General features: G+C 32.1%; 1 protein-coding gene across 3 annotated transcripts in view; it reads left to right on the top strand.

The window, feature by feature from the left end:
* The window catches only part of OSCP1 (Organic solute carrier partner 1), a 56542-nt gene that overhangs the window by 14401 nt on the left and 14446 nt on the right, over nt 1–27695 (top strand). For 2 of the 3 annotated variants that reach the window (XM_035367106.2, XM_035367105.2), the window contains exons 2-9: nt 2824–2978; nt 3233–3400; nt 3547–3627; nt 4913–5004; nt 15720–15836; nt 18566–18656; nt 18744–18865; nt 18989–19043. In XM_035367106.2, the coding sequence (XP_035222997.1) occupies nt 2824–2978; nt 3233–3400; nt 3547–3627; nt 4913–5004; nt 15720–15836; nt 18566–18656; nt 18744–18865; nt 18989–19043 (881 nt within the window). The remainder of the gene's footprint in view (nt 1–2823; nt 2979–3232; nt 3401–3546; nt 3628–4912; nt 5005–15719; nt 15837–18565; nt 18657–18743; nt 18866–18988; nt 19044–27695) is intronic. The other variant, XM_035367107.2, reaches the window with a different exon arrangement.

Genomic DNA, 27695 nt, shown 5'->3' with positions numbered 1-27695 from the left:
TTCAAAAATAGACATCAAAACTTCAAAGCTTGACTTCGAAGTGCATTTTTAGTTTGATCACTGGAGGCTTCGTATTGCAACCTAAAATCGGGCCTCCACATCAACAAAATAGTAATAAATTGCTGCTGCTATCTATTGGCTAATATCACTATTCATTGGATTAAAGAGGATTTTCCATAGCAGTCGATTCTAACTCCCTAGATAGTGCTACTAGACCAACAAGGCCACACAGCACTAACCCCTGCTTCATAGTGATGATGCGAGCAAGTGTTAAACTTTTCTGTTCTCAACCTGTAGCATGCAAGTAAGCAACTGCATGCTATGAGTATTTGAGTATGCTAAATATTATGCATGCTATGAGTATTTGAGTATGCTAAATATTATGCATGCTATGAGTATTTGAGTATGCTAAATATTATGCATGCTACGAGTATTTGAATATGCTAAAGTATTTGAGAATTTCAACTACACTTACGAGCTCACTCATGTCATAGTCTGTTGTCTTGCAGATATCATATATGTTAAAGAAACATACTTGAGGGAACTTTGCAATGATCTCTGCTGCTGTGAAAGACGTAGATACCTCAGTGCTGACCCATGAAGCCCACTTTTAGCTTGATTGAGGCATAATGCTGCAGTCCTAGAGAATCTGTGATCAGGTCACTACGCTAGTAAAGCAGCAATGAAGATTGACCTTCAGTGTCATCTATTAGGAAACTTAGCCATTTAATAACTACAAAAGTGTTCTCTTCAACATCAGTTCATTTTAACTGTCAGATAAAACTGGTGTCAACAAGTTAAAACATTACACAGAAATAACCTCTGTGTTTTAAGTAGAAATTTAATTTCTTTTTACATGTCTAAAACTGTTTATGATTTTTTTGAATATTTTGCTCTCAGGAATTGTTCATTGTGTCTGACTTTTCCTGCAAATTCTAGAGCCAGGAAATATGCCATTGTAGTTTTTGGTAACTACTGTAAACTTATGTTTGAACTAAACGAAAACTGTAGTTGAAATGTTATTGTTATATCTTATTTATGCATTCTGTCTTGATGAAAATATTTTATAAAAATGGTAGTTCTGTATTTTTATTGGCAGTTTTCACTGCAGTTTGCTTAATTTAAAGTAAATCTCATGCCTAGCAGCAAAGCTTGTTGTATGAAAAAATATAAGCTCTTAGAAACTATTATTGGTAATTTAATGCATTTTTCATTAAACTTAAAAATATAAAGAGCAGAAATGTTTGCAGGGGGATAGGCTTCCAGGACAAGAGGCATGGTCAGCTTTTGCGTGCTGCCCATGGTTTTTATTAGTTCCCCCTTATTATGCTTCATTCTTAGATGGATGAGTTACATGTAATTGTTTACAATGTAGTCATAAATATCTGTGTTTTGTATTAATGTGTGATAGGAAATGAAAGAAATGGTCCACAGCTAGTGTCTGTGATAAATTTCCCACAGTGTACTTTGTTACTTATCAGGGTACTTACGTATTACCGCAACCAGGTTGGCGCTATTTGTAAGTTTGAATAAAATGTATGAATAGAAAGAAAATGTACATTTATTAATTACAGATAATTTTTAATACAGTTTTTATATTATTTTGTTTTAAAATATAAAATAGCAATTAAACCCTTCCGGTTTCGAATTTGAATAAGTTGCAGAATTATTTTTTCGGCGGAAATTTTTTGGCTATTGCTTTTAGCACTGATTGAAAACCGTATTCGCCATAACCATGTACACGTCGACTTATTTTTACTTAAAAAAACATCCCAGAATTGCACAAAAATGGCATTGCTCACACTCTTGACTTTATCCATGTGCACTGCTATTTTCTCATAAATTACAAAAATTTGCACGAAAATGCAGGAAAATTTTGTGAATCTCCAAATGCTCTTTTTACAAAACTAGTAAATAAAAATAACACGTAGGGTTGCCAAATTTCGCAATTTATGCGAATTTTGGCCTGGTTGCGTTAATATGTAAGTACCCTTATCAGAAATTGATGATTGAAATTCAGAAAACAGTTTTTGCTGTTTAATAAATCTATTAGTGACAAAGAAATAAATAATATTAAAATCTGTGGTGAGATATGTGCTTATAAAAATAATTGTTGGAAAAATAAAAGCAATATTTATTTTAAAGAATTTTTCAAGTTAATTGTATCTGTTAGTTTATCATTTTCTAACCTATAATGCCAAAAACATTACTAACTTAACTTGTGGTAATGATGAGCAGTCGTTATTGAAGTTGAAATTGATTAAATTTAATAAATATCCTAGTCAGCCAGATGAAAGGCTCTATATATCTTCTATTAATATTCGTTGAAAGTGTTATTTGTGCCAAATTAGATTTTAAAGAAAATAAAAGTGTTAGGTAATAAGTTTTAATTCGGATGTAATGTTGTTGTATCCCTTACTCCTAAAATCTGTCATGTTCTTGCAAAGGAAATACAGTAACATTAATATAAATAAAAATATTGACGTTCACTCTTTTCAGACTGTAGGCAGATCCTTTATTGATCAAAGCCAAAAAGAAACATATATGTACTATTAAACAAGTGTGTTAATTCATCTATCATTTCAGTGTAAAGTACAAATGTTGCATGTTACTTAGGAAATCCCATTTATTGCCATCCCATTATTAAGTATATGCATTTGTAGCTCATTGACATCGTGTATAATAGTTTTTCTTTAAAATGAGATGCTTTTTGTTAGTTATGGTACTTGTAAGATTTTATGTAAAGAAAATTTTATGTGTTCATTATTTATGTTTTTGAGAATATTAAAAAGATCAATGCTTATTATTATTATTTTCTTTTAGTTATTCAAGATATTATAAGTACTATGCTGAATGATCAATTCATTGCTGAATTATTTAAACCTCAAAAAATGTACTCCAGGTCTGCAATGCAATTTGTATTTGAGAAATTGGTCCATTCATCAATTATGAGGCTAAATAGCAATAGTATGGGCAAGGTATGTGAATGAAATAAATTGCCATGGGATATGAGCACCTTAAAATGAAAAAAATTTCACTTTTGCACATTTAAGATATTAACACTTGTTAGCTTAACACAGTATTTTAAGTTGTATTACTTTTGAAAACCTTTGGTAACTATTCTTTGAGTTAAAAATAATGTGTGTTTAGTTACACTATAGTTCCTTTCATTCTTTCACAATTTCATACTAAATTTTCTTTTATTGTTAGTGTAATGCATTTTTAATTACAGCTCTATGATTTAATGTTGATGGTCTTCAAATACCAAGTTGTTAATTGTCATTGTCCTGAAGAGATACTTCTTGTAACGTTGAACCATTTTGATGAAATCAAAATATGTGCTAAAATATATCCTGATCTGATGAAAAAAACTGAAAAACTTCATTCCTTGCTTGTTTCAGTAAGTTTAATAATTGTTTAAATATATTTTAGTGCCATATTCTAGATTGGAAAAAGCTTTATTTGATAAGTTGTATACATTTTGTTATCTAAAATTTGATGAGTCATGCCTTAAATGAAATCTGTTGTACTAAATTTTATTCCCAGAACTACAAGGATATTCCTCATGAAGATTATGAATGTCTCTATAACTGCATTATTGCATTTTTGCAGGATCTTAATATACGAGTATGTATGAAATAAAATATTTGGTATTCTGAATAATTGTTAAGGAAAGTTTGAATAAATAAATTTCATTTTTTAAAATGAATTTTATGTAGAAATAATGTAGTAGTTTAATAAACACAGTGATTTGAATATTAAAAATTTTTAAATCTTTAGTACGTAACATAATTGGATAAACAATCCTAAAGTTAATTAAGTTACTTTTTTTAGCAGTAGTATGCATTTATTTCTTGAAATTTCATTATTAATTTTTCAATGTAATATTTCTATTTACTCACATTTAGATTATTTATATTACTCACATTTAGATTATTTATATTACTCACATTTAGATTATTTATTTTACTCACATTTATATTACACACTATATGTAGCACAATTCATTCACACACTGTTTTTTCTTTTTTATGTTATGCAAACTCCCAGTTTTTTTCTCCTCCTCCTCCCAATGGCGGGCACAAGTAGTTATAGATGTTGGCCACTACTAAAGGCAGAAGCGGTGATCACATTATTATGTAGGCACCTAGTAGGTGGGCCACTTTTGCCTCCTATGAAGGGCCAGACAGTTACAGCTATGCCTTCTCTGGGACTCGAACCCGGGCCCTTTGGTATTGCAGTCAGCTTCACTAACCACTATACCATCTGGGTGGCAGCTTCCAAAATAATCTCAAAAGACTCTTTTTGGACTTAGGTACAAATAAAAATAGAAAAATCTGAACAGTACTGATATGTCCTCCTTTGGTTTCAGTGATAAAGATTTTTGTATTTCTGTGACTGAATGTATATAATTTTATATGCAATCCTTGGTGCATAGAATATTCGAAGTTGCTTAGTGTGCAAAAAATTTCCAGTAACTTTTGGTTAAGATTGTAACTTTTAAGTTTAAATAATAGTTAAGATTTTATTCTTGAATTTTTTCTTTATATCTCGTTTCATCATGTAATTACTCAATCCAGAGGTTTATGCAGATTTTATGACAAGGACAAAGTTTAAATTGAAAGCTAGAATCGTAATCAGCATAACTTATAATAAAGACTTGGCTGTTGTTACTGCCAACACCTTGCTTTGCCACAGAAGCTTCTGTTATATTGAAAAGTGATCACTGGACATATGTATGGAAAATAATGTTTAAATTTCGTGTTTTTTACGTTTTTGTATGCATGTGGAATATAGCTAGAAATTGTCTCCAGATGAACTATAAAAACACTCATGCAAATTTTATAACCAGTTCTGAGTATGAAATATTTTGCATATTAAAAAAGTACATGAAAATCAAATTATTTAACAGGTATCGGTACTAATGAAGCTGGGATACCAGTTGCCAAATGGCGAAATTATTCAGCGAAATGATGTAACCACAAGAGATGTTAAATTTGTAAGGTGAGAAGCATTTCAAGTTGTATTTTGGTATGGTGTTAATGTAGCATAAAATGAGGTATATATATATATGTATGGAAAGACTGTACCGTTATGTTGTTTGATACTGCAATCATAAAACTTTGAATGTAAGTTTTCCAAATACTAAGAAGAATAATGATTAATCAAGAATTGCATTACATATTTTTTTAAATAAAATTTTGGTTTATTTTGATTTTTCAAACTAGTTGAAAAATGAAATACGGTATCAAGAAGTTTCTTAAAAAATTACGTTTTTGGTAAGAAATTCGCTACACAAAAATGTCAAAAGTTTATTACACGTATTTAAAAAGTTTTCTAAAATGTTTTATAAACAGATTTTTATTCATATAATTAAGTTGTAATTGAATTGGAAGTTATTATCCAAAACATTTGTTCCGAACATACTGGACAGCATTATACAATTAAAGATGATTAACTGGATTGTTTGAGTATTGTTAAACAAGAAAATTCAAGGTGTCAGATGTAGGAAATTCTTTTTGAAAAATAAATGACTAAAATATATGAAAGGTGTAAAATGCCAAGAAATTTATTCATTAGTCATTGAAAAATGCAAGGGAATTACAAAAGAAATTAATTTAGTTATTACAATATTAAAAGCAGCCTATAATAAACCCTAAGAAAAAGATAAAGTTCTGGAGGAAAGTATAAGGAAGCTAGGTTTGTATTCTTAGGAATTAGCCTGAAAGCATCTAAAGCTGTGTTGGATTGTAATGATTTGAAAAAGTTAGCATGTTCTGACAGAAAGCTTTTTTCTTCTGAACAGGTATACAACAGCCTAAACATGACTGTAAATCAACTTTTCCCCATTAAAGCTAGTCAGAATCTTATATTTTATGTTATTTTTTTAATGTATTTCAAATTTTGCATTATGTAAAATATGCAGTAATACAGCATATTGCTATTATCTGTGAATTTTGCAAAATACAGTCTAATAAATAATTCTAAAGCAGAAAATTTAAGACTAAACTACAAAATTTAATACTTCTTGACATAAGTTGGTGCTATACCTTAATAAATTCCACCCTTATAAATCATAATGCAATTTATGATAAGATTATGTCCTAATAGGAAGTTGAAAATGCTGTAACCCTCAGCCTACTAAGCAATATAATTTGGTCTTGTCTGATTTAAAGGTGCATAGAAACTGGGTCAACCCATGGGTACAAGGTGCCTTTGTACAAGGCTGTATTTCAGTGCTGCCATAAAATATAGTAGTCTACAAATTAAAATAGAATTAATTTCAAAAAGCTCCTAATTTAGCATATTAAATACAACATATACATAAGTTATTGCATCAAGGAACATGAGGCATGTGTTAGAAAAAAGGAAACACAGAAGTCTTCTGTTGCTCAACATTGTTGGTCCGAAAATCACACTTTCAATTTTTCTGCTGCCAAAATTATTCAAAAAACATCTTCCATTGGAGAATTGGATTTTCTAGAGGATTTCACATTCATAAAAATCTTTCTGTTCTAGTTAACGATCCTAATTCCAATCCAACTTTGCCTTCGGCCTTTAAAGAAATTATGTTTTAGTTCTGGTTTCACCAACAGATGGCGCCACTTGCTTATTCTTGTCCAGGCTTTCTTATCTTATCTAATCATTATTTCCTATCTAGTTCATTTGCGGTTTTGCAGCTGAGGATGGTGGTTCGGTAAAACCATCGAAACTAGTTCTGTGAAAATTTTGTAAATAACGCTTGTTTTTGTTGTTTGACTTCTGAATTAATATTTATTCGGCGTGTTATTGTGTCTTAAGTTATTGGGTATTTGAATTAATTTTCGCTCTCTTTTGGACAGAAAACATGTTTGTTTTAATAGAATGAATTAATTTACTGTACGTAGTGTCCTTCAGCAACTACAACCTTTGCCCACTTTTGAAGTAACAAATGGATTCTATTCAGATTCTTTTGAGGTAATTTACTCATGAAGCCAGTTTTTGAGATCATTAAAAGATGTGAAGTATTGTTCAGAAATGCTATACTGCATGGACTGAAACAAATGGTAACTGGATGGGGGTCTGGTGAATATGGTAGGTGGAGTAAGACATCACATCGAAGTCCCTTCAAGGTTTCATTCACTCGGTTTCCAACTTGTGGTTTGGCATTTTCATGAAGCAGAATTACTTTGTCATGTCTGTGAGCATACTGTGGGCATTTGTCTTTAAGTGCATGATTCAAATTGAATAATTGTGCTTCTCAGCATTAAACAACCAACAGTTGCTGCAGTTCATGTACACCACACAGCTTCCATCCCACCAAATGCACAGCATAATCTTCTTGCCATGAATATCTGCTCTTAACTTTGATGTTGGTGGTTTGCTGCGATGTGCCCCAGGAATTTTTAAATATTAATCCATATGCTTCTGATAGTTCCCTGAAGTTAAAATATGCTTTTTCCAGTTCTCGAACCATACGTTTCATCTCGCCATCCAGTTTTAATTAATTTTCTTAAAACTTGTAGTTCTTCATCTTTCTCTGTTTCCAACTGTAAAATTTCCATTTTGTTTTTAGATGCTGGTATACATTCTATAACCAGTCCCAACATGGGCTTCTGTGTCTCCTTTGGAGTAATCACATCCTTTATCAGTAAATGAGCTTGATGAGGCATCTGCTATAAAAAGTTCTTTTTCTGGTTTATATTTTACCTCAAACTGATATGGCTGTAATCTTACACACATTCTTTGTAATCTTGCGGGTCATTTATTAATGACTTCTTGAAAACTGATTCCAATAGTTTATAGTCACATTCAACTGTAAAATATTTTCCAAATATATACTGGTGAAATTTCTCACGTGCAAATAAAATAGCTAAAATTTCTTTTTCAATTTGAGCATAATTCTTCTGTGTATCTGTTAGTGCCTTAGATGCATATGCTACTGGTCATGTGCTTAGATGGCATATGCTTAGATGCATATGCTTATTTTGGAGTAAGCCTGCTCCTAGTCCTTCTTGAGATGCATTTACAGATAAAACTACTGGCATGTTTATATCATAATACTGTAAAGCTGACTATTTACTAAGACATCTTTTAATCTTCTAAATGCTTTTTCATGTACTGCATTCCAGTTCCAGATAACCTGTTTTTTCAACAAATCTCTTAAACATGATGTCAGTTCTGATACATTAGGTATAAATCTAGAAACGCATATAATCAATCATTCCTATGAAGATTCCTAATTCCTTGACATTTTTTGGTGGTTTTATATCTAGACTTCCCTTAATTTTGTCTTTATCTAGTTTTAAACCATCTGTAGAAAATATATGTCCCATATATTTAACCTCATTTAGCCCAAATTACATTTAAATTAAATTTAACATTCTTTTCTCTGGCTCTTTCCAACACCTTCTTTAATCTCAAATCATGGGTTTTTTTTTTAAAATCTTTTCCTGAAACTAATAAGCCATCTATATATATTTGAACTCTTTGTGTATAATTAAAAATTTCGCAAAAAGTTAATTTTAATTCACAATTTGAATCTGACAGTTTAATTTGCCAAAATGCTTTGTTTGCATCTAAAATACTAAACATCTTCGCATTTGTTATTTGAGGTGAAATTTCTTCGAAGGTCGGTATGTGATAATCTTTTCTCAGTATATTTTAGTTAAGGTACTCAGGATCTAAACACACTCTTAATGATCTTTTTTTCTTACTACAGCTAATGAATTCACAAATTATGTAGGTTAATTAACTTTATAATATAATCTTTTTCCATTCTTGCCAGTTCCTTTTTTAATAGATTTGATAAACTAAGCGGAATTTTCTTACAGGACTCTATTTTACCAATAGCTTCTGGTTTTAATTTAATGTTACAGGTATAGCCAATTAAATTCCCAATTCCTCTAAATAAATCTTGATACCCATTTAATGATTCTGGTGACTTTTCATTAAATTCAGGGTTTGCTATACAAATCCTTTGTACTACATTTAATTTTTGTAATATAGGTAAACCTAAAATAGCTGGAACAGTTTTATCACATGCAACTACTTGAAATTCTACTTCATCTGTATCACCTTTAGATGTTTCTCATAAGAACTTACATTTTCCAACTACATCAATTTTAGAACCATCGTATTTATTTAAAGTGACTTTTGATTCAGTTGAGCATTTCTCTCTTAAAGTTAATTTAAGCAATGGTAACACATTACATTGAGCATCAGTATCCAACTTGACAAATAAATATTTTGATATGTTTACTTTCAGTTTTTCAAACCGTTCTGTTCTATTTTTAGAAAATTGATTTTTATCTTCTGCTAATCCCAAAATATATTCATTATCATTATAATGTAACTCGTGCTCTAAATTATTCTGTACGACATTTAACATTTTTATTAGTGCTCATTTTAGGAAAGTGATTTTTCTTTTTACAGTATAAACAAATCTTATAAGCAGAACAGTTTATATAACTTGTGAAAAGTTCCACATTTTCTACATAGTTTTTGATTATTGAACATATTTCCATGAATTATATTATAATATATTGAAGGTGATTTAATACTTTGTTGCTTTAATCTTACACAGTATTTTTTTCTTTCGTGATTTAATTTTTTCTTCTGAAGGGGAAATTTTATTCCGCTCTATCACTTGTATTTTATTTCTTTCGGTTAAAGATTTCATCTGAAGTTCTGTTAATTCAGAAGCTTTACACATTTTAATACATTTCTCCATTTAACTGATCTTTCTTTAACAGCCTATCTTTAAAGATTTTTATTTGAAATTCCACTTACTAAAATTAAAAGTTTCTACTTAATTTCTTTAACTCTGTTAAAAAGTCATCAAACGATTCACCTGCATGCTGCATTCAACAGAAAAATATACGTCTATCAACACTTTCATTTGCTTTCAGTATGCAGTAATTTTTGAAAGCTTCAATTACTTTGTCAACATCTTATCTTCTTCAGTTAAATTAAAGTATTAAATTTTTCAAGTGCTTCTTCACCAATAATATCGAATAAAATAGCTACTTTAATTTCATGTGATTTACTATTACCACCAGATGCTAACATGTAAATTTGGTATATTTTTTCCACTTCTTCCAAGTTTTGCTTAAATTGCTTTCAAAATTTAGATTATTTGCTGGCTTTAATCCATCCATATTTAATTTAAGACTTTAAACAGTTTATATATGCATATTTTTCAACACTTCAAATGAAAATAACGTGCTCACCAGGGATGAAAAGTTTCGATGTCACTGTAAACAACTTCCCTTCATGTTTCAAGTTTAGAATATCTTTATTCAAAAGTGACTCTGTGTGGTTCTTTAAAAAGATTATATTTTAACCTACTACCGACTGTACCATGTATCATTTTTATATGCTATGGATAAGTACTAAATGGTGATTACGTGATCTGCTAAAGCATCGTTTATTCTACACTGCTACTCTAATATTCTGTATTGCCATTATAGTTAATAATAAATACATTTATATATATGCTATATATGTAACTACTATATTATTATTGTTAACCATAACTGTCTATAGAATATTAGAGTGGCGATGCAGAATAAGCGGATGTTTTAGATCCTGTAATCATCATTTAGCACTTATCTATATCATATGAAAATGTTACATGGTGCAGGTGGTAGTAAGTTAAAAAAGATCCTTTTTGAAGAGTCACACAACATCACTTTGAAAGGTACACTCATGTCCATAAATTAAGGCTAATGCAAAATCAGGCAAAGGAAGAGTTACAAGCAAAACAAATTTGGCTTATTTGTAAAGCTTATTAATTAAACAAAAGGTAAAGAGCAGAAAAAGATGCTATATGTTTGATATTATTAAAAAAATTAGCGATTGTTTTCTTCCTGGAGCAAATTACAATTAAAACCTATTTACAAGAAACCAGTATTACATGGTTGGTATGATTCTTAATACATTGTATGTCTCCCAGACGATGCAATACAGTCCGTACAACGCCCAGGCATGCTGAGTATCAAATTATCGATCTGATCTTGGGGGATATTACACCACTCAAAACGCAATGCTCTCTGAAGTTCTGGTAGGCATGTAGGAGGAGGTTGACAGGCTGCAACTCGTCGGCCAAGCCTGTCCCACACGTGCTCTACTGGATTCAAGTCCGGTGAGAATGCTGGCCAGTCCATACGGGTGATATCCTCCGATTGAAGACATTCGCTTACGATGTTTGCACGGTGAGAACGGGCGTTGTCATCCATAAACACAAATTGTCCGCCCATGGCACCCCGAAACAAACGTACATGTTGTTCCAGAATGATGTCCGGGTAGATTTGGCTTGTCATGGTTCCAATTTGAACATGCAGGTCAGTTCTGGAACCCAGAATAATTCCACCTCAAATGCACTCCTGCAGCACTGTAGCGGTGTCATTCAATGATGTTTTCTTGGTGGTAACGGGTACCTGGAGCTCTCCATATGAAAGTTCGGTGAGAATCAGACTGCAAGCTAAACCTGGACTCGTCGGAAAACATCACACAAGCCCACTGTTACGGTGTCCACAATGCATGCTCTCTACTCCAGGCTAACCGCAGGCAACAGTGAGTTGCAGTAAGTGGAACGCATCTGACAGGTCTACGAGCATATAAACCAATCTGCCCTAAGCGTCTGTACACGGTCTGCCTTGAAATTGTCCGTCCTACCAGTGGCTGAAGAGAGCTGACTAGACAGGTCTGAGGCTGTGCTCTGCCTGTTTCTTTTGGCAGTAACTGCCAAATAACGGTCCTCATTCGGCGTTGTAACTCTGAGGCGACCTATACTGTAACGTCTACTCACATTACCATCATCTTGGAATCGTTGCCAAAGCCTGGAGATGACACTCTGGGCAATTCTAAGTTCGTTTGATACTTCCAGTTGGGTACGCCCACATTCCAGACGGCCGATAATTCTACCACGTAAAAAATTATCCAGATGCGTCCTTTGTGTCATAACTATTTGGTTATTGCATTGAAATGCTTATGAAGCGCCTGCGAACAATTTTACTTCTTTGCCTGTATTCCTTATATATCACTCTCTTACTCTCTCGTCATTGTAACATACCATCTGTGTCATCTGGTTACTTCCTGAATTTTGCATATGATTCTTGAAGATGTGTGTAGTGATTTTACAGGTGATATATTTATTTTAGAGTTCGATTTCCACGTGACTCCGAATTATCCTTAATTTATGGACATGAGTGTATTTTAAACTTCGATACATGAAGGGAAGTTGTTTACAGTGAAATTGAAACTTTTTGTTTATGGTTAGTGTGTTGTTTATTTTGATTTGAAGTGGCTAAAATTACATACATATCAACTATTAAAGTTAATTATGGATCATCATTTAGCCCTTATCCATAACATATAAAAATGTTTCATTGCCTACACCATTGAAGAGTTAAAAATTAACACCACTTCTAAGATCCAGATAAAGAAAAGCTTCTAAAAGTTATTAAAAACAAAATTAAACATAATGTCCAAAAAATAAAAAATGCAATTTATTAATGTTGCACAAGAAAAACCAAAACTTTCTCACAGTCAGTTTTGTACAACCACATAGAGGGAATGGCAGCATCTTGTGACTACAGTCAAAAGTCTTTAATCCGGACTCGTCGGGACTTCCGCGATTCCGGATTATCGGTTTTTCCGGATCATAGATCATCAGTTTAAATCTGGTAAGATGGCATGCAGAAATTATAAAATGAAAAATATGAAACCGTAATTTATGAAATAAAGAGCAATTATGATCTAAAGGGTATCAAAATTTACAAAAAAAGCTTAATATTTATTTGTTTACTTTATTAACCCCTTGGGTACATTTGACGTCTGAGACACGTCATTCACCTTTTTCCCCCTAGGAGCGGATGACGTGTCTATGACGTCAAACCAAATATTAAACTCTTGGGTACATTTGACGTCTGAGAGACGTCATTCACTTGTTTTCTCTAGGAGCGGATGATTCACATACTTAGCACGAAACATTCAAATGCTAATTTGATAAACACAGGCAAAAGGAGAAAAAATGAAGGCGGCGGTAGCGAAAATATTATAAAACCGGCGTCTGTGCCTGAGTATAATAAAGGTATGGGGTGCGTTGATAAACAAGACCAATTGCTAGCGTGCTTCTCAGTTATGAGAAAATTTGTAAAGGGTTATAAGAAAATGTTTTTTTATCTAATAGATATGGCCTTTTATAATGCTAATGTTTTATATTCTAAAATCAACTGCACAACCAAGGCAGGCATTACTTCCTTTCCTTTAGCTATTGTCGAAGAATTGCTGGAGCAATTGTCATTGCCAAATTATAAACGTCCTGGACGCCCGTCAAGTAGCTATACACCATTTCGTTTGGCAGCGAAAAATTGGGCACGCTTTCCTGAGAACATTCCGTCAACTAAGTCCAAGCAACACCCTGGAAAAAGGTGCCGTGTTTGTTATAAGCATAATATTAGGAAAGAGACTATGTGGCAGTGCAAACAATGCAAAGTAGCACTGTATTTACTTATTTGCTTTGAAAAATATCACACTCTGCATAATTATTAGTAATTGGTTTTTTGTTATAGCTTGAATTTATTTAATTTAGTTTTATTTTATTGTCATTAATTTATTTTTGTTTTGCAATTATAATTACTTGAACATATCTTAATACTACATATGTCACCAATATTTTAGAAATAAATTTTTACGTAAACGTGCTGTTTTACGTTTTACGTGCTGCTTTTACATTCTACTCCAAGCAACCAAAAATTATATCCATTCCACATGCAAAGATTTTCTCAAATAAATCCATACCCAAAGGGTTAAACATTTCTTTCAACGCGCGCCTGCGTAAAGCATACATTACGCATAGTCGAAATTAGAAAATTGCAACCAGAAAACTATTTGATGTGTATTCGAGATATTTATAATGACGAGGAATTTGATTTAAATCATATCAAAGACGGAGTACATTGAGATGAAATATTACATTTAGTAAGGAATTAGAAGACAAATAAAATAAAAACACCTGCCCTGAAGATAAGGATAGTGCTGACAGATCAACTTCCAGTTCATTGCGCGCTGCGACGTTCCTCCCCGGCAGAGCAGCGTGAAACTGATAAACAGATTTTGGAATGGTTAGAGAAACAAAGGATATGGCTTTATCCATTTTTCGCAGCAATTCCACTTTTTGTTTGATGGACGTAACAGATTTCGGAATGGTCAGAGAAACAAAGAATATGCCTTTATCCAGTTTTTGCAGCAATTCCAATTTTTGTTTGATGGACATCGAAACATGCTTTCGCTTTGTAGATCTTTTGACAGCTCCAGAATCGGAAATTCTTTTTGACATAATCAAAAGTTCAAGCTTACTTTTATAAAATTGCTCTAACAGTCTGCAAAAAATAATAAGCCGGATCCAGTTTGAAGATTAAGGAACAACGGAATCTGCAACATTAACTGAAATAGATAATTAGATAATTTTAGCTTAGCTTATACTGTCTGTTATACATTAAAAGCGCATGTGTAAACGTATTATACTCATGCAGAAAGGTATTATGCGCTCGTGTAAACGCATATGCGCATGCGTAAACGCATTAATGCGTTTACGCATGCGCAGAAAGTTTAAAGCTTTGAGGTCCGGATTATAGATCATTCCGGATTATGGACATCCGGATTAAAGACTTTTGACTGTATAACCTCTTGGCTACTTCTCAGAGTTAGCACCAAGTGTATAAAACTATTGAGCACCAGTAGTTCAATCAGTTTTTCAAATCCTGGCGGTTGAGCAGGCTGTGTGTGACATAAATACAGTCCACTTTTCCTTAGAAAGCTTATGCACTCTCCCTTTGTAAGTTAATGTAACCGTAAGTTAATGCATTCTTCTGCTTCTGCATATTGAAATCATTTTATTGGACCCATGTATATGACCTGAAATTAAAAGCAGCACTGCGGAAGTTGCTTTTTTTTCTGTGTTTAGTATAAAGTGAGTTTTTAAAATGCAAGAATAATTCAATGTTCAATATACAGTTTACTTGAGATTTTATGCAGTTTTACTTGAGAGAAGCATTTTTTGTTACAGAAATTTTAAATTTCGTTAAATTCTGTTTTTTTTTTTTTTTTTTATTTCTATGATTAGCTAGGCATAGTTTAGCTTGCGTATACTTCTGTTCAATAAATATTTTAAATTAGGTGAGGGAGAAGAGGTGAAAGCAGGAAATGAGCAAACTTGTAACTTGGGTATTAGAAACAGTTAAAAATTTTTTTGCAGCAAATTAAAAACTTGTTAAGTTACTAACTTGATTTATTTAAATTGCAGTATATTTTTATTAAATTTTTAATGTACTTGAATAAATAATTTATGAAACAATTTGTTGATGCTTGTGAGCTTATTCAAGGCTAACATATTTATGTGCAAAACTTTAATTCTTTTCTTAAAAACACTTTTGTCATGTAATGGTTAAACTCCTTTTAATATGTTTGCATTCAATCTAACCAAAATTTGTAACTTTGAAACTTCCATCGGAGAACTAGATTATTATCAGTAATTTCAACCATTTTATAATTTATAACATATAGCATCTACAAGGTTAAGTTTCATGTAATTGTTTTGTTATCTAAAGTTAATATGATCTGCTTTTAATTAAATCTCTGCATGCAGGATGTTAGTATTTTTATGCCAAATAATATAATTTTTTTTTTTCCGTATAGTTGATGATTTTAGTTTAGTGTATTTGTGATGCTTGTAGGGAAGTTTCAGTTGAAGATACTGAAGGCATTTCACATGGAAAGAAGCAAATGAGTTATTTCCCTCTCCACAGCCTTGCTTTTGATGGTGATAGGGGCACAGTGCTTGGAAAGAACATGTATGTAAAATTCAAGAGCGAGAACATATTGCTTTAAATTAAGTATTGATAAATTAATATATCTGAGTTCCTTGTTAACCTTGAAATGTTACATTTATATCAAGAAATGAAGACGTTTGTAACAAACTCACATACCAGACATAAGCAAATTTTCCCCCAAGTATAGGAGGAATGTACCAAAGCAATATTTCATGCAAACATTATGTATTATAAATCTGATTTCTTCAGATATAGCAAAGTTCATAATTATTTTCAACACCTGATGTTTTCATTACACGTAATACAATTAGATTGGAATTATCTTCTGCTATGAATAATAAAAATTTTGAATAACAAATAGTAAACAGCTATGTAAATAAAATCAACTCGATGTAATGATTAAATTGAGAGAACTCAGTTTATCGTATGAACTTTTTATTATTGCTCTCACCAACAATATAAAATCTTTTGTAGTGCAAATGGTTTGATTCATTGTATTTTGAAAAAAATTTTTATGTATGACGAAGTTTTAACAATATCACTTGTATTGGTGGTAGCTGAGAAAAATTTGAATATTATGGTAAACTTCAGAATTTTTAAAATATAATTTCATTGCATAAATACTGATCAATTATTCAGTTAATTTTTCTTTTCTATCCAACCTCACCTCTTCCCCTCTGTAACTCTACTCCTAAAACACTACACCATTTAAATAGTAAGATTGGGGTAGGTTTAAGGGTTTGCAGATGCCTGCTTTCTGTAAATCGCAAAATTCTCATACGAAGATTATTCCTTAAATTGTCATTAACTCTAGAATTTCACTTCTACTTAAAAATTAGTAAATACTTAATGTACTAAAATTCACACAATTAATTTTCACAAAAGATGAACTTTGAAAAAGTGTGTCTTAAAATTCTATTCTCTGAAAGAAAAAAAGAAAAAAAAAATCAAAGGATTGGAAACCTAAGAACCAGCATTAGACCTATAATGCATTTTCTCCCTCCTTCAGCATACCTTCGTGGTACAATGGTAGCATACTCCGAGCGTATTCGAGAGATCCAGGTTCCAGTTCTGGCAAAGGCATTGCTCATCTTTCATGTACTCCTGCTTCAAAATAATCTAATGACTCTACAGATCAAAAGGAAGAAATTCAGGTATTAAGGCGAAAACGTGTTATAGGTATTCAGTTACGGCAGCGGTTATTCATTTCACATAATGTACTGTGCAAATTATAGTGAAAAAGGTTTGTTGATTATTGTTAATAATGTGAAGGTAATAGTTTTCTTTCATTAAAAATTTTTACACGAGTACACATCATTAAACTGACATAGCCTTTACCATATTTCTATTTAATTAGAATGATATTTAGATCATTAAAGAAAGTACTCTAAAAATTAACGAGTATTTCTTAGAGAATAAATTAACATAGATACTAGTAATAGTATTTTTCTCTGCAACTACTGTCTAATGTAAACAAGATTATCAAATAAGTAGTCCAGCAACCAACAAAATGCATTAGTTTGCTATTAAACTGAAGTATTCTTTATGTGCTACATAAGTCAGTTAAATTTCTGGTTGTGAAAACAGCAAAACTAGTTTTATGGAGCAAAATAATTAATTGTGAACTCGATACTTTTTTTTTAAGTGAATGTGGTGTGAAGCAGATAAGAATGTTCAATGTCATGTAATTTGTCACCCTAGGAATGCTTTATATTATGAAACAGTTAAGTGATTTAATATCCTTCTGTATTGTTGATATAAATGATTGCATTTCTGTCTGAGTAGGTGGTGTGTGATAAATCAGTGCTGAAGGAATTTCTTTTTTATTTTCCATGATAGTAAATTAGTCGCAGTGATTTTAAAGTAGTCAATAGTTCAATATAGTATGTTGTTACTTATTTTTAAAAAAAAACTTCATCAATCTTAAGTGTTAAGATTAAAATGTTTGCAAATAAAAAAAATAAAAATTTTAAATTTTGAAATAGTATTAAATAAAAATTTTACATTTTGAAATAGGATTAAAAGTTACTGAGGGTATTGTTAGTAGTTTGTGTCTAAGAGGTTTGTCAATATTCAAGGGGATGATTTTAATAAATAGTGAACAGCTTTCAAATTGATACACAAAGCTTCAGATTTAGTTTTATTTAATTTTGCTTTTGTTTATTATGAAAGATTTCTTTCTATAATTTAAAACATTATTTACATAAATTATTAAAAAAATCTATGTAAGAAGTAATTAATTTTAATAATTGTCTTTATCTATGTAATCAATTCATAATTTTATTAATATAGCAGCATTAATAAACTGACATAGTATGCTTGCCCTTCAGTATTTTTTCTTAAACTGACATATTACACTTCCAATGCAGTACTTTTTTAATCGCACTTCAGATGTCTTGAATAGGTTAAAATCATTATGCAGATCGATAAGTATCATTAATGAATGTTGGCTTCTTTAAGATGATCACCTCCACTCAAGAATAAAACTGTCCAGAGCTGTGGGTGATCATCTTAGAGAAGGTTTAGCATACTTTAAATACAAGGTAATGGAAAGGTATTACAAGGTAAGTGACAGTAAATCTCATGACTGGATGAAAGTGGTTATGCAGAGGATTAAAGGATTTATATAAAATAAATTTAATAGACAAAACATTTTGCTTGTTTTTTATAATATTCTTGCACATTTTAGTATATAAATTTAGAAATATTTTGTTTGTAAACTAATTTTAACTGGATTGAATGTTGCACAGCTATGATAAGTCAACTGCTGAGCACCAAAGAAAGGCATCAAAATCCATCTTGTCACAGTCTGTTTCTATCATGGATAACATTCAGCGTAATGTATGATTTAGAAAACATTTCTTTAATGTATACATTATGTGATTAAATTTATTTGTCTTCTAAAATACGTATATTTTTCACTTCAAGGGATCAGAGAATTTTCAAGCTGTGGAAGAACTTAGTCTTCTTGGTCGACTTATTGGAAAGTGCACACAGGCAAATCACATTCCTGAGATAACACTTTCCTGTGATGAGGATATAGAAGATGTGTAAGTGATAGCTTATGAAATTAATACTTTAAAAAATTTTATGCTTGTATGTTATTTGTCCTTTATTGTGTGATAAAAATAAACCACTGAAGATATTAAAAAACTTTATTCAATAAATTACAGCCATAGCGCAGTAGTAAAAGACAGCTGTTCTTTTGTGAGCATAGATGCTTCTCAGGTAAGAAATTCTTCAAACCTTTGGATATTTGTGTATTTGTTAAAAAGCTGTTTCAAAGTCTATTTGGAAATTTTTGTACATTCTTAAAAATTAAGAGTTTAATTTCTTTCTATTGTTTATCTACTTAATGTGATCTTCCCTTCCTGAGTTGGCTAGTAAGGTTAAAAATACAAAACCTTGTTAATTTAAATGTGACAAATTTGATTGATTGATCCATAGATCTGGAAGGAAAAAGATTTTAGCAGAAAAACTTAATACATAGTACATTACTTAAATTATCTCTTCTAAACTTTTCTTTATTTTAACATTTCATTTAAAAGTCTTTTCATACAATCTTACAATTTTCACTTAAATTTGTCCTAATTTTCATGAAACTCATGTATTATATCAATAGAATCCCTTTCCCAATGCAGTAAAAATGTTTTGTGATGATTTCCAGTATCTTTTGTATAAGTGGCACAACTCTACCACAGCATCTTATATGTTAGAAATTCAGACCCACTAAATCTCAAAAACACCTTATTTTCAAAACTGCACCTAGTGTGCTAACAAATGCATGATTTAAACATCTGTGTGGGCTGGAGAGCCTAACCTTAAATTCATACACACAGCTGGTTTTTTTTTTTTTTTTGCTTTTAACTTAAATTTCTCTTAATTTGCTAGCATCTCATTCACACTATGCAATTTTTAATTATTTAAAGTATGTAAGTTTTAATTTACTTAACACTTATATTTGCCAGTAATTTTAACATTTACAATACAAAAACAGCAGACATACAACATTAAATGAAACATTATGATAAATTAAAATGCAGCTTGAACTGTACATCAAGGCACACAAGTTGCTTGGGATTTCTTTATATTTTTGTTAACTTTTCCTTACATCAGTTTCTTAGACTAAAACAGGGATCCTGTTTCTAAACTAAGTTAGAATAAATATGAATAATTGTGACTCAAATATGTAGGTATCACTCCCTGGCTCACCAAACACCAATTTTCCAATACATTTGTACCACATGGAAGGCTGGTCTGTAAATGTGGCTGTTGTGATAGTAACTTTTTGACCCTCTTGCACTGGATACAGTAGAAAAGCGGAATTCAACTGCTCAATATGTAACAACTGAAGTTGTCCCATTGAAGGTGACTACAGGTTTCATGGCAGCTCTTATGGTACCTACAATGAATCCAAATACCTACATTGAAAATTCATCCTTTATAGTCAGTTTTCAAAGGGAAAGGAGGCTTATGTTTTCATTCATACAACGCTGATGGAACGGGACAGCTTCCATCCTAATGCGACCTAATAGGTGCGTATTGGAATTAATGTCGCCCCGCCTTTGAATCAATCCACAATGTTGCGACCTCACAGAGCAAGGGCAGACAAGGCAGTATCAGTACGGTCCCTGCCGAGCCTTACTCTGTCCTGAGAGCCCTCAAGCCTTCTGTGAAGTCTGTTATTATGCCCCTGTGGTTGAGACTGCCTAGGTACAGATCCTAACCAGTACTTCCCAGGCGTTCGCCTGGGGTTTTCATTCGTACATTAGAAAAGTCATGAAAATGTCTATCTGTCCAATCAATTCAAATTTTAACTTGGGTCAAATTATTAGTCTAAGCCATTGTGTTGATCTTCTGCCAGGAAATGATGTCTTCTGTTTGCATTTACTCAATGGAATATTCATTTAAAAATTTTAAGTAATCAATGAAAAGCTTTAGAATAATTTAACAAGTTGACTGCCAACACACGTAAGAGTAAATTGCATGAGTGTTACTCCTGCATGATCTAAGCATGTTTTTAATTCATAAGTTTGAAAAAAATAAATGCAGGTTATTATGTATAGAACACAAAATGCTATTTTTATATAAATTTTTTCTTACATTTTGAACAGTGCTTTGTACTTCCCAGAACATTGCAGTACATATTCATACATTTTGAATACCATTTTGTGAGAAAACAAAGTGAATATTTTTTCCAAAATTTTAGAACTTGTACATTTTTACGAGTAACAAATACATTATGAAATTATATAGGTTTGTAATTTGAGCAGAGTGACACGGAGGCCAGAAAAATTTATATTCCCATATCAAACTATAGAAAAGGTGACCCACAAGTGGTAGATATGGCCACAAGCATGAACATTGCTTTGACCACCGGTGGATCACAAGGCCCCAAAAACAAATGTATCATGATCCACCGGTGAGTCGTGATAATTAAGGTGTTAACGTACATTCATAAACTTGATTACTAAATGTGAATCAGTTCTGATATTTCCAACATATAATTCTGACTGGTTGAAATACACCATTCTGATAGTTTCATCCAGGGTTCAATTTTCAGAGGCTTAACAACTAGTTTCATGCGAATTTGCATATCTCCATGCATTTCGTAAACATGGGATATTTTCTGTTTGAAGTTCCTCCATGAAAGCATTTCTTGTGACGAAGGTAACTGTTAAATATTTTTCATAATTAATTAAAAGAAATATGCTTTGCATTATGAATAATCAATCCAAAAGTTATGGGATAAAGTTTTAGTTATACGTGCTAACAATTGTCAGTGATCACCATCAGACTTTTATTAATTGATATGTTGGTGTCATTTAATCATCATCAATTAGAATCCATTGCTGTTAGGTGCTTTCTAATTAAATTACTGTATTAATATAAAAATGCATAAGCATTTCCTGCTGTTTAGTTTTGTTGCAATTTTAAAATAAAATCATTCAAAATAAAATTCTAATAAGGTAATTACAAGGTATTCAAAAAAGTTATGAAATTCCAGAAAGTGTTCAATATTATATTTTCTATATCATTTCTACATCTGTAGTGACTTAATTATCATGCATTATGATTTCGTTAAATTCAAATAGATTGCACATTATAAGACAATACTGACTGTAATCAATAAATGCTATTTTTATATAAATTTAATAAACGCTGTTAAAATCATTAAAATAATATGAAACAATAGCAATAAATCTTGTCAACTGATAATGATCATCAGTAAACTTTAATAATTTTGACTAGAATGTCATGTGATTTCTCATTACTGTCATTAATAAATAAGACCAGTCATTACCAAAGTTTTTAGTATTCAGACTTTAAAAGATTAAAAATAATTTGGGAAAAAACCTTCAGTTGCAAAATTTGAAACACTGGGTTACATTTATCTAAACAAGTACCTTATTACATAAAAGAAATAGACATTGGAAAATAAGTGTAATAACATATTGCAGAGTCATCATTGGTACTTTTGTAAATGAAATTTACATTTCTTACACATATACATTTAAAATACACCACTGTTATTATTATTGAATATATATCCTTGACACATATAATTAATTCATTGTATCAGATTTCATTTTGGTGCAAATTTAGTACAAAAGAATCCATTGAAAGATGATTGAACACCTATTTAAATTAAGTTGGGTTATGACAAAGTGTATGAGGGCTAATTGCCAACGGGAAGAGATGCCTTCATTGAGGATTTTCTGAGCTGAACACTTGTTTAGAGTTGTTACAGTAATAATAGTAGTATTATGTTACAACATCTGAAACATATTTTATAAATATGAGCAATGGAGGACCGTACTTATACAGATGATTTTCAGTTGTTGATGTGAAAAAGGATGATTTTATTGAAAGGGTTGATGTGAAAAGGATGTTTTTATTTTAAAACTTTAGGAAATTACAGTTATCCAGATATTCTTTTAAAATACTGCAAAGGAAAAACCATAATTTTTAGACTCAATAAATCACCGTTTTTTTCACTAATAATTTATTACAAAATTTTAGAAACAAATGATTTAATAACCGAAATTGCAGTAGATGGCTGTAGAACTGCAATAGATGGCTGTGTTGGATTGAAAACAATGAAATTTTATGTACATTATATTGTCCAAAACTAAATTTTTTAATATTTGTGGTTTAAATTTAGGTTTAATATTTAAAATACTTTATAAAATATTGCCATAAAATTACATAAAATGATATATTTACTTGTTTACACAAAATCTCTAATTAACAATACATAAAACTAAATTACAAATGAAGGTAATAAATAAATATTTAAAGTTCAAATTTTTGAAAAACTAGATTTTCTGTCTTGTTATTCTTTATACACCTAATGCCCTAATGCAGTAATGACTACTCTCTCTCTTTTTTTGAGGGGGATATGGATCTTTCACTTCCAGACATAAAGGCAGATAGATAACTAAATGACAAGAGAGGGAAAAAGGTTACAGACCATTCAAAGCTTTAAAAGTGACAACAAGCCTTTAAGTATCAGATACCCTTCAACAAGCAGGCCCAAAAAAATGTACCTCTGCTTCAACCATTTCTCCCACTCTTTTTTTTTTTTTTACCATAAGGTTTAATCCTGTATGACTGCTCTCGTTAATTTCTATGTGTTCTGAATATAACTTTACTGAGCCAGTGCCATCACAGAAACAAAACTGTCTCTTGTTTGTTACTTTCACAAATAGCTTATGGAATATATTTTGAAAATGCTATGTGTATAAGGCAATTTTAAGTATTCAATTACTCTTACTTAAAAAAAAAAAAAAAAATGTGTTATAGCATATCATAGTAAATGAATCATGCTGTAATTATTTGGGATGAGGTACTGTCCCCAACACACTGCTTTGGCCTGTGCTTTAAATTGAAACAGGAGGCACTTAGTTGTCCCCACTAGTGTCAATTGGCTGGTCACTTGTCCTTAAGGACAGTGGCTTGGTGATAAGCTTTTGGGAGAGCTGACTGTGGGGGGCTTCAAATTGCGTATAGATTCAGTTATCTCTGGCACAGATTTCTGTGTCTCCTTGTTGGACTCAGTGGTGAGTGGGCTGCCAAGTCCGAATCATTTCCTTATTCAATATGGCTAATTCTAAAATATATTTAATTAAAGACTTTTGAGAAGTCAGGTTGCTCAAAGTGCTAGTTCTTTTGAAAAACCTGCTAAAAAAGTACATACAGATGCAAATAATCCTAACGATAGTTCCCATTTCCTTATTGTCTTTAGTCCTTCTGGTGAGCTGCAAAAGCTGTCTTCTTTTGTTATAAATAAATACATTTGTTGTTTTATTGGTGAGCTCAGAAATTAATCTAGGAAGTCGACCTTCTGTCTGTTCCTGAAGAAGCGTTTGTTTCCGAGTTAGCTGACCAAAAGGTTGGTGCTGCAAAGTGGATCAATGTGTGTAAGGAAGGTCAGTTGATTGACATGAAACACGTCATCCTGGCCTTCAAGTTGCCTGATCTAGTGAAGAATATCAAGGCTGGATATCTTAATTGCCCTATAAGACCTTATATTCCAAACCCTATGTGATGCTTTCAGTTCCAGAGTTTCGGCCATTCCAATATGTCCTGTCGTGGGAACCTGACGTGCGTTCGATATTCATTGGTTGGCCATGATAGCGATAATTGCACCGATGCGTGGCACTGTGTATAAATTGCAACCCAGCATTTTCCCGTTCGTGTCCAAAATGGAAAACAAAAGGAAGTACAGACGGCAAAAGTCACTAGGAACATCTCATATGCTGAAGCCAGAAGACTAGTTCAGAGCACACAGCTTCAATCAAATAAATCATATGCCAGTGGCATTAAATCAACACGTACCGTTGCCACCCAAACTTCAATAAATACAGAGACTTCACCAAATAAATCCAAGCCCAAGCAAACCAAAAAATGTCCCTCCAAAAACAGTTAAAAAAATAGAAGCCCCAGCAATAGCTCTCTTGAAGGAATGATTTCTGAATCTGTGGATTCAGGTAGTATGGAAGAGGAGGAGGGACTGGAAGTTCCCAAACATCTGCTTTCTGCACAAAACTAAAAAGCATCACCCAAAGAACAAGCATCAATCATAAAGGCCACCCTCGTCTCCTGGAATTGTTGTGGTTTCCATTGAAAATTCCTTGACATCAAAGCTATGATCAATGCTTATCATCCTGTGTGCTTGGCAGTACAAGAGAAAAATCTGAAACCAAATCATAATGCAAAACTTTAGAGGTTTTGTTTCGTCAGGAAGGATAACTTTTCAGGTGAGCTTGCCAGTGGAGGTGGAGGGTCTCTCACTGGATTATCCACTATATCACTGGACTATCTGCTTTCTGCACAAAACTAAAAAGCATCACCCAAAGAACAAGCATCAATCATAAAGGCCACCCTCGTCTCCTGGAATTGTTGTGGTTTCCATTGAAAATTCCTTGACATCAAAGCTATGATCAATACTTATCATCCTGTGTGCTTGGCAGTACAAGAGAAAAATCTGAAACCAGATCATAATGCAAAACTTTAGAGGTTTTGTTTCGTCAGGAAGAATAACTTTGCAGGTGAGCTTGCCAGTGGAGGTGGAGGGTCTCTCACTGGACTATCCATCAAGTTCCTTTCCTTTGATGACATCTCTCCAAGTTGTCGCTGTACAAGTAAATTTTCATATTGCAGTTTCAGTCGTTTCTCTTTATTTGCCTCAATGAGCAGATTGATCAGCAGGATTTAAATGACCTTTTGGTGCAGCTGCATGAGCCATTTATCATAATGGGAGATTTTAATGGCCGTAGTTCCCTGTAGGGAAGCAAAGACACCAATTCATGAGGAAGAAAAATTGAGCAGATAATTGAAGATCATCTTTGTCTCCTGAACAATGGCAGGGCACATACTTCCATGAACCTACAAGGACATTCCATGCTCTTGACCTAGCCATCTGTTCACCATCTCTGTTGCCATTTTGCAATTTTAGTGTTGGAAGTGATCTTTACAACATCGATCATTATCCCATTCTTGTATCTCTTGTACGAAGAGGAGCAAACCCCATGTCGAGACCCATGTTTATACTTGATAGGGCAGACTGGAAACTCTTCTCTTCCTCTGCAGAGCTCAGAGAGAAAATGGTAGATGTGCTTATCAGTGATGCAGTGGAAGCAGTTACAACTGTTATTACTCAGGCAGCTATGCTCTCCATCCCTAGAACATCAGAAAAAATACTAAAGTATTCATAACCATGGTGGAATCATGACTGTCATGAAGCATTGAAAAACATAAAAAGGCATGGGAATTTTTCATAGATACTCTACTCTGCGAAACCTTATAGCATATAAAAAAGCCAAAGCAAATGCATGAAAAATAAGAAGGTAGAGCCAGAGGGATTCCTGGATTTCATATGTGTCATCAGTAACATCCTCTACGCCTAGTAAGCGAGTTTGGGAAAGAGTTAGAAAAGCATGCAGAATATATAAAGACCGCTCACTTTCCTTTTTGGAATAAGATGTAAGATGGCCGAGTAATTAGCTCCATAGAAGAAATTGTGAATACTATTGGTGAGACATTTGCTGTCGTTTCTTCCAGCAGAAACTATTCACCTGCATTTCTCTCATTCAAGCAGCACTCTGAAAGAAATCCCATCGCATTCAACTCTTCCAACTATGAGCCTTATTATAGAGGCTTTACTATGCTTGAATTAAGGAGAGCTTTGTTGCAGACACATAGGTCTTCTCTGGGTCTTGATTGTGTAAATCAGCGGTTCTCAGCCGGTGGTATGTGTACCACTGGTGGTACACAAGAGAAAAATAGGTGGTACACAGTGAATCAAAGTATTAAATTAAAAACTATTAAACTGTTAACTATTAAATTAAAAAATTAAATACCCCAACATCCTGTTTAAGTTTTTTTTTTTTTTTCTAACACTTGTAAATTCATGCCATCTGAGCTTTTTTCAAGGTCCAGCCACTCATAGACTTTAGCAAAATAAGCGTTTTATTTTCAGAAATATTCGTTTAGCCATAGACATAACAAAGTTTGTCATAAATGATGTTTTAAAAATTAGTAATAGAAAAATTGATGTTATAGTTAATAAAAAAATAATTTCCTGTAGAAAAGATAATATTAGCTCATTAATTCTTTTAGAGTTGATCGATTTATTACCCTGTCTACCTTTTATGTCATCATCATTCCCCGGATCACATTCGCACAAATTTGCTATTATAAATTAGAACAATTTTTTTACGTAGATTTGCTGTCTGCTTAAAAATTTGAAGAATATTTTAAGAGGAAATTATCGAATACAAAATTAGTAAACAAGTAATGAAAGATTTTGTTACTTCAAGTGAAAAAGCTTTGAAGGCTAGTTACCTAGTAAGCCTAAAAATTGCAAAGACTGGGCAGGCTCACACTGTTGAAGAACATCTTTCATTACCAGCAGCTAAAGATATTGTTTTCAAATGGTACAGTAAATCAACAAATTCAGGAAAGAGACACTTATTCAAAAAATAAAACCTAGTGCTCGCTATAACTTATTCGCTTTTCAGTTGGATGAAAGTGCTGATATAACAAACTTTGTTCAATTACTAGTTTACACACGTTTCGAAGAAGATAGAATTGGTGAAGAGTATTTATTTTGTGAATCTCTTTTGAAAGAGCAACGGCAACTGAAATTTTCAAAGTAATTGACAATTTTATGTCTGAGAATGATATTCCTTGGAATAAGTGTATTCCCACATGCAGTGACGAAACTTGGATTTTAACAGAAAAACATTCCGGTGTTATTTTTCAAATACAGTAAGTCGCACGTGAAACTAAATTTACTTGCTGCTCCATTCATTGTAAAGATTTAGTAGCCAAAACAATCCCTGAAAACCAAAAAATCATTTTGAATCATGCTGT

The sequence above is a fragment of the Stegodyphus dumicola genome, chromosome X2 (genome assembly GCF_044657685.1).
Source record: "Stegodyphus dumicola isolate Sdum_Otavi_A_Nest chromosome X2, ASM4465768v1".
In the NCBI taxonomy this organism is placed as follows: domain Eukaryota; kingdom Metazoa; phylum Arthropoda; class Arachnida; order Araneae; family Eresidae; genus Stegodyphus; species Stegodyphus dumicola.
Note: the sequence above shows the minus strand (reverse complement) of the source record. Positions and strands in the feature narration are given on the sequence as shown.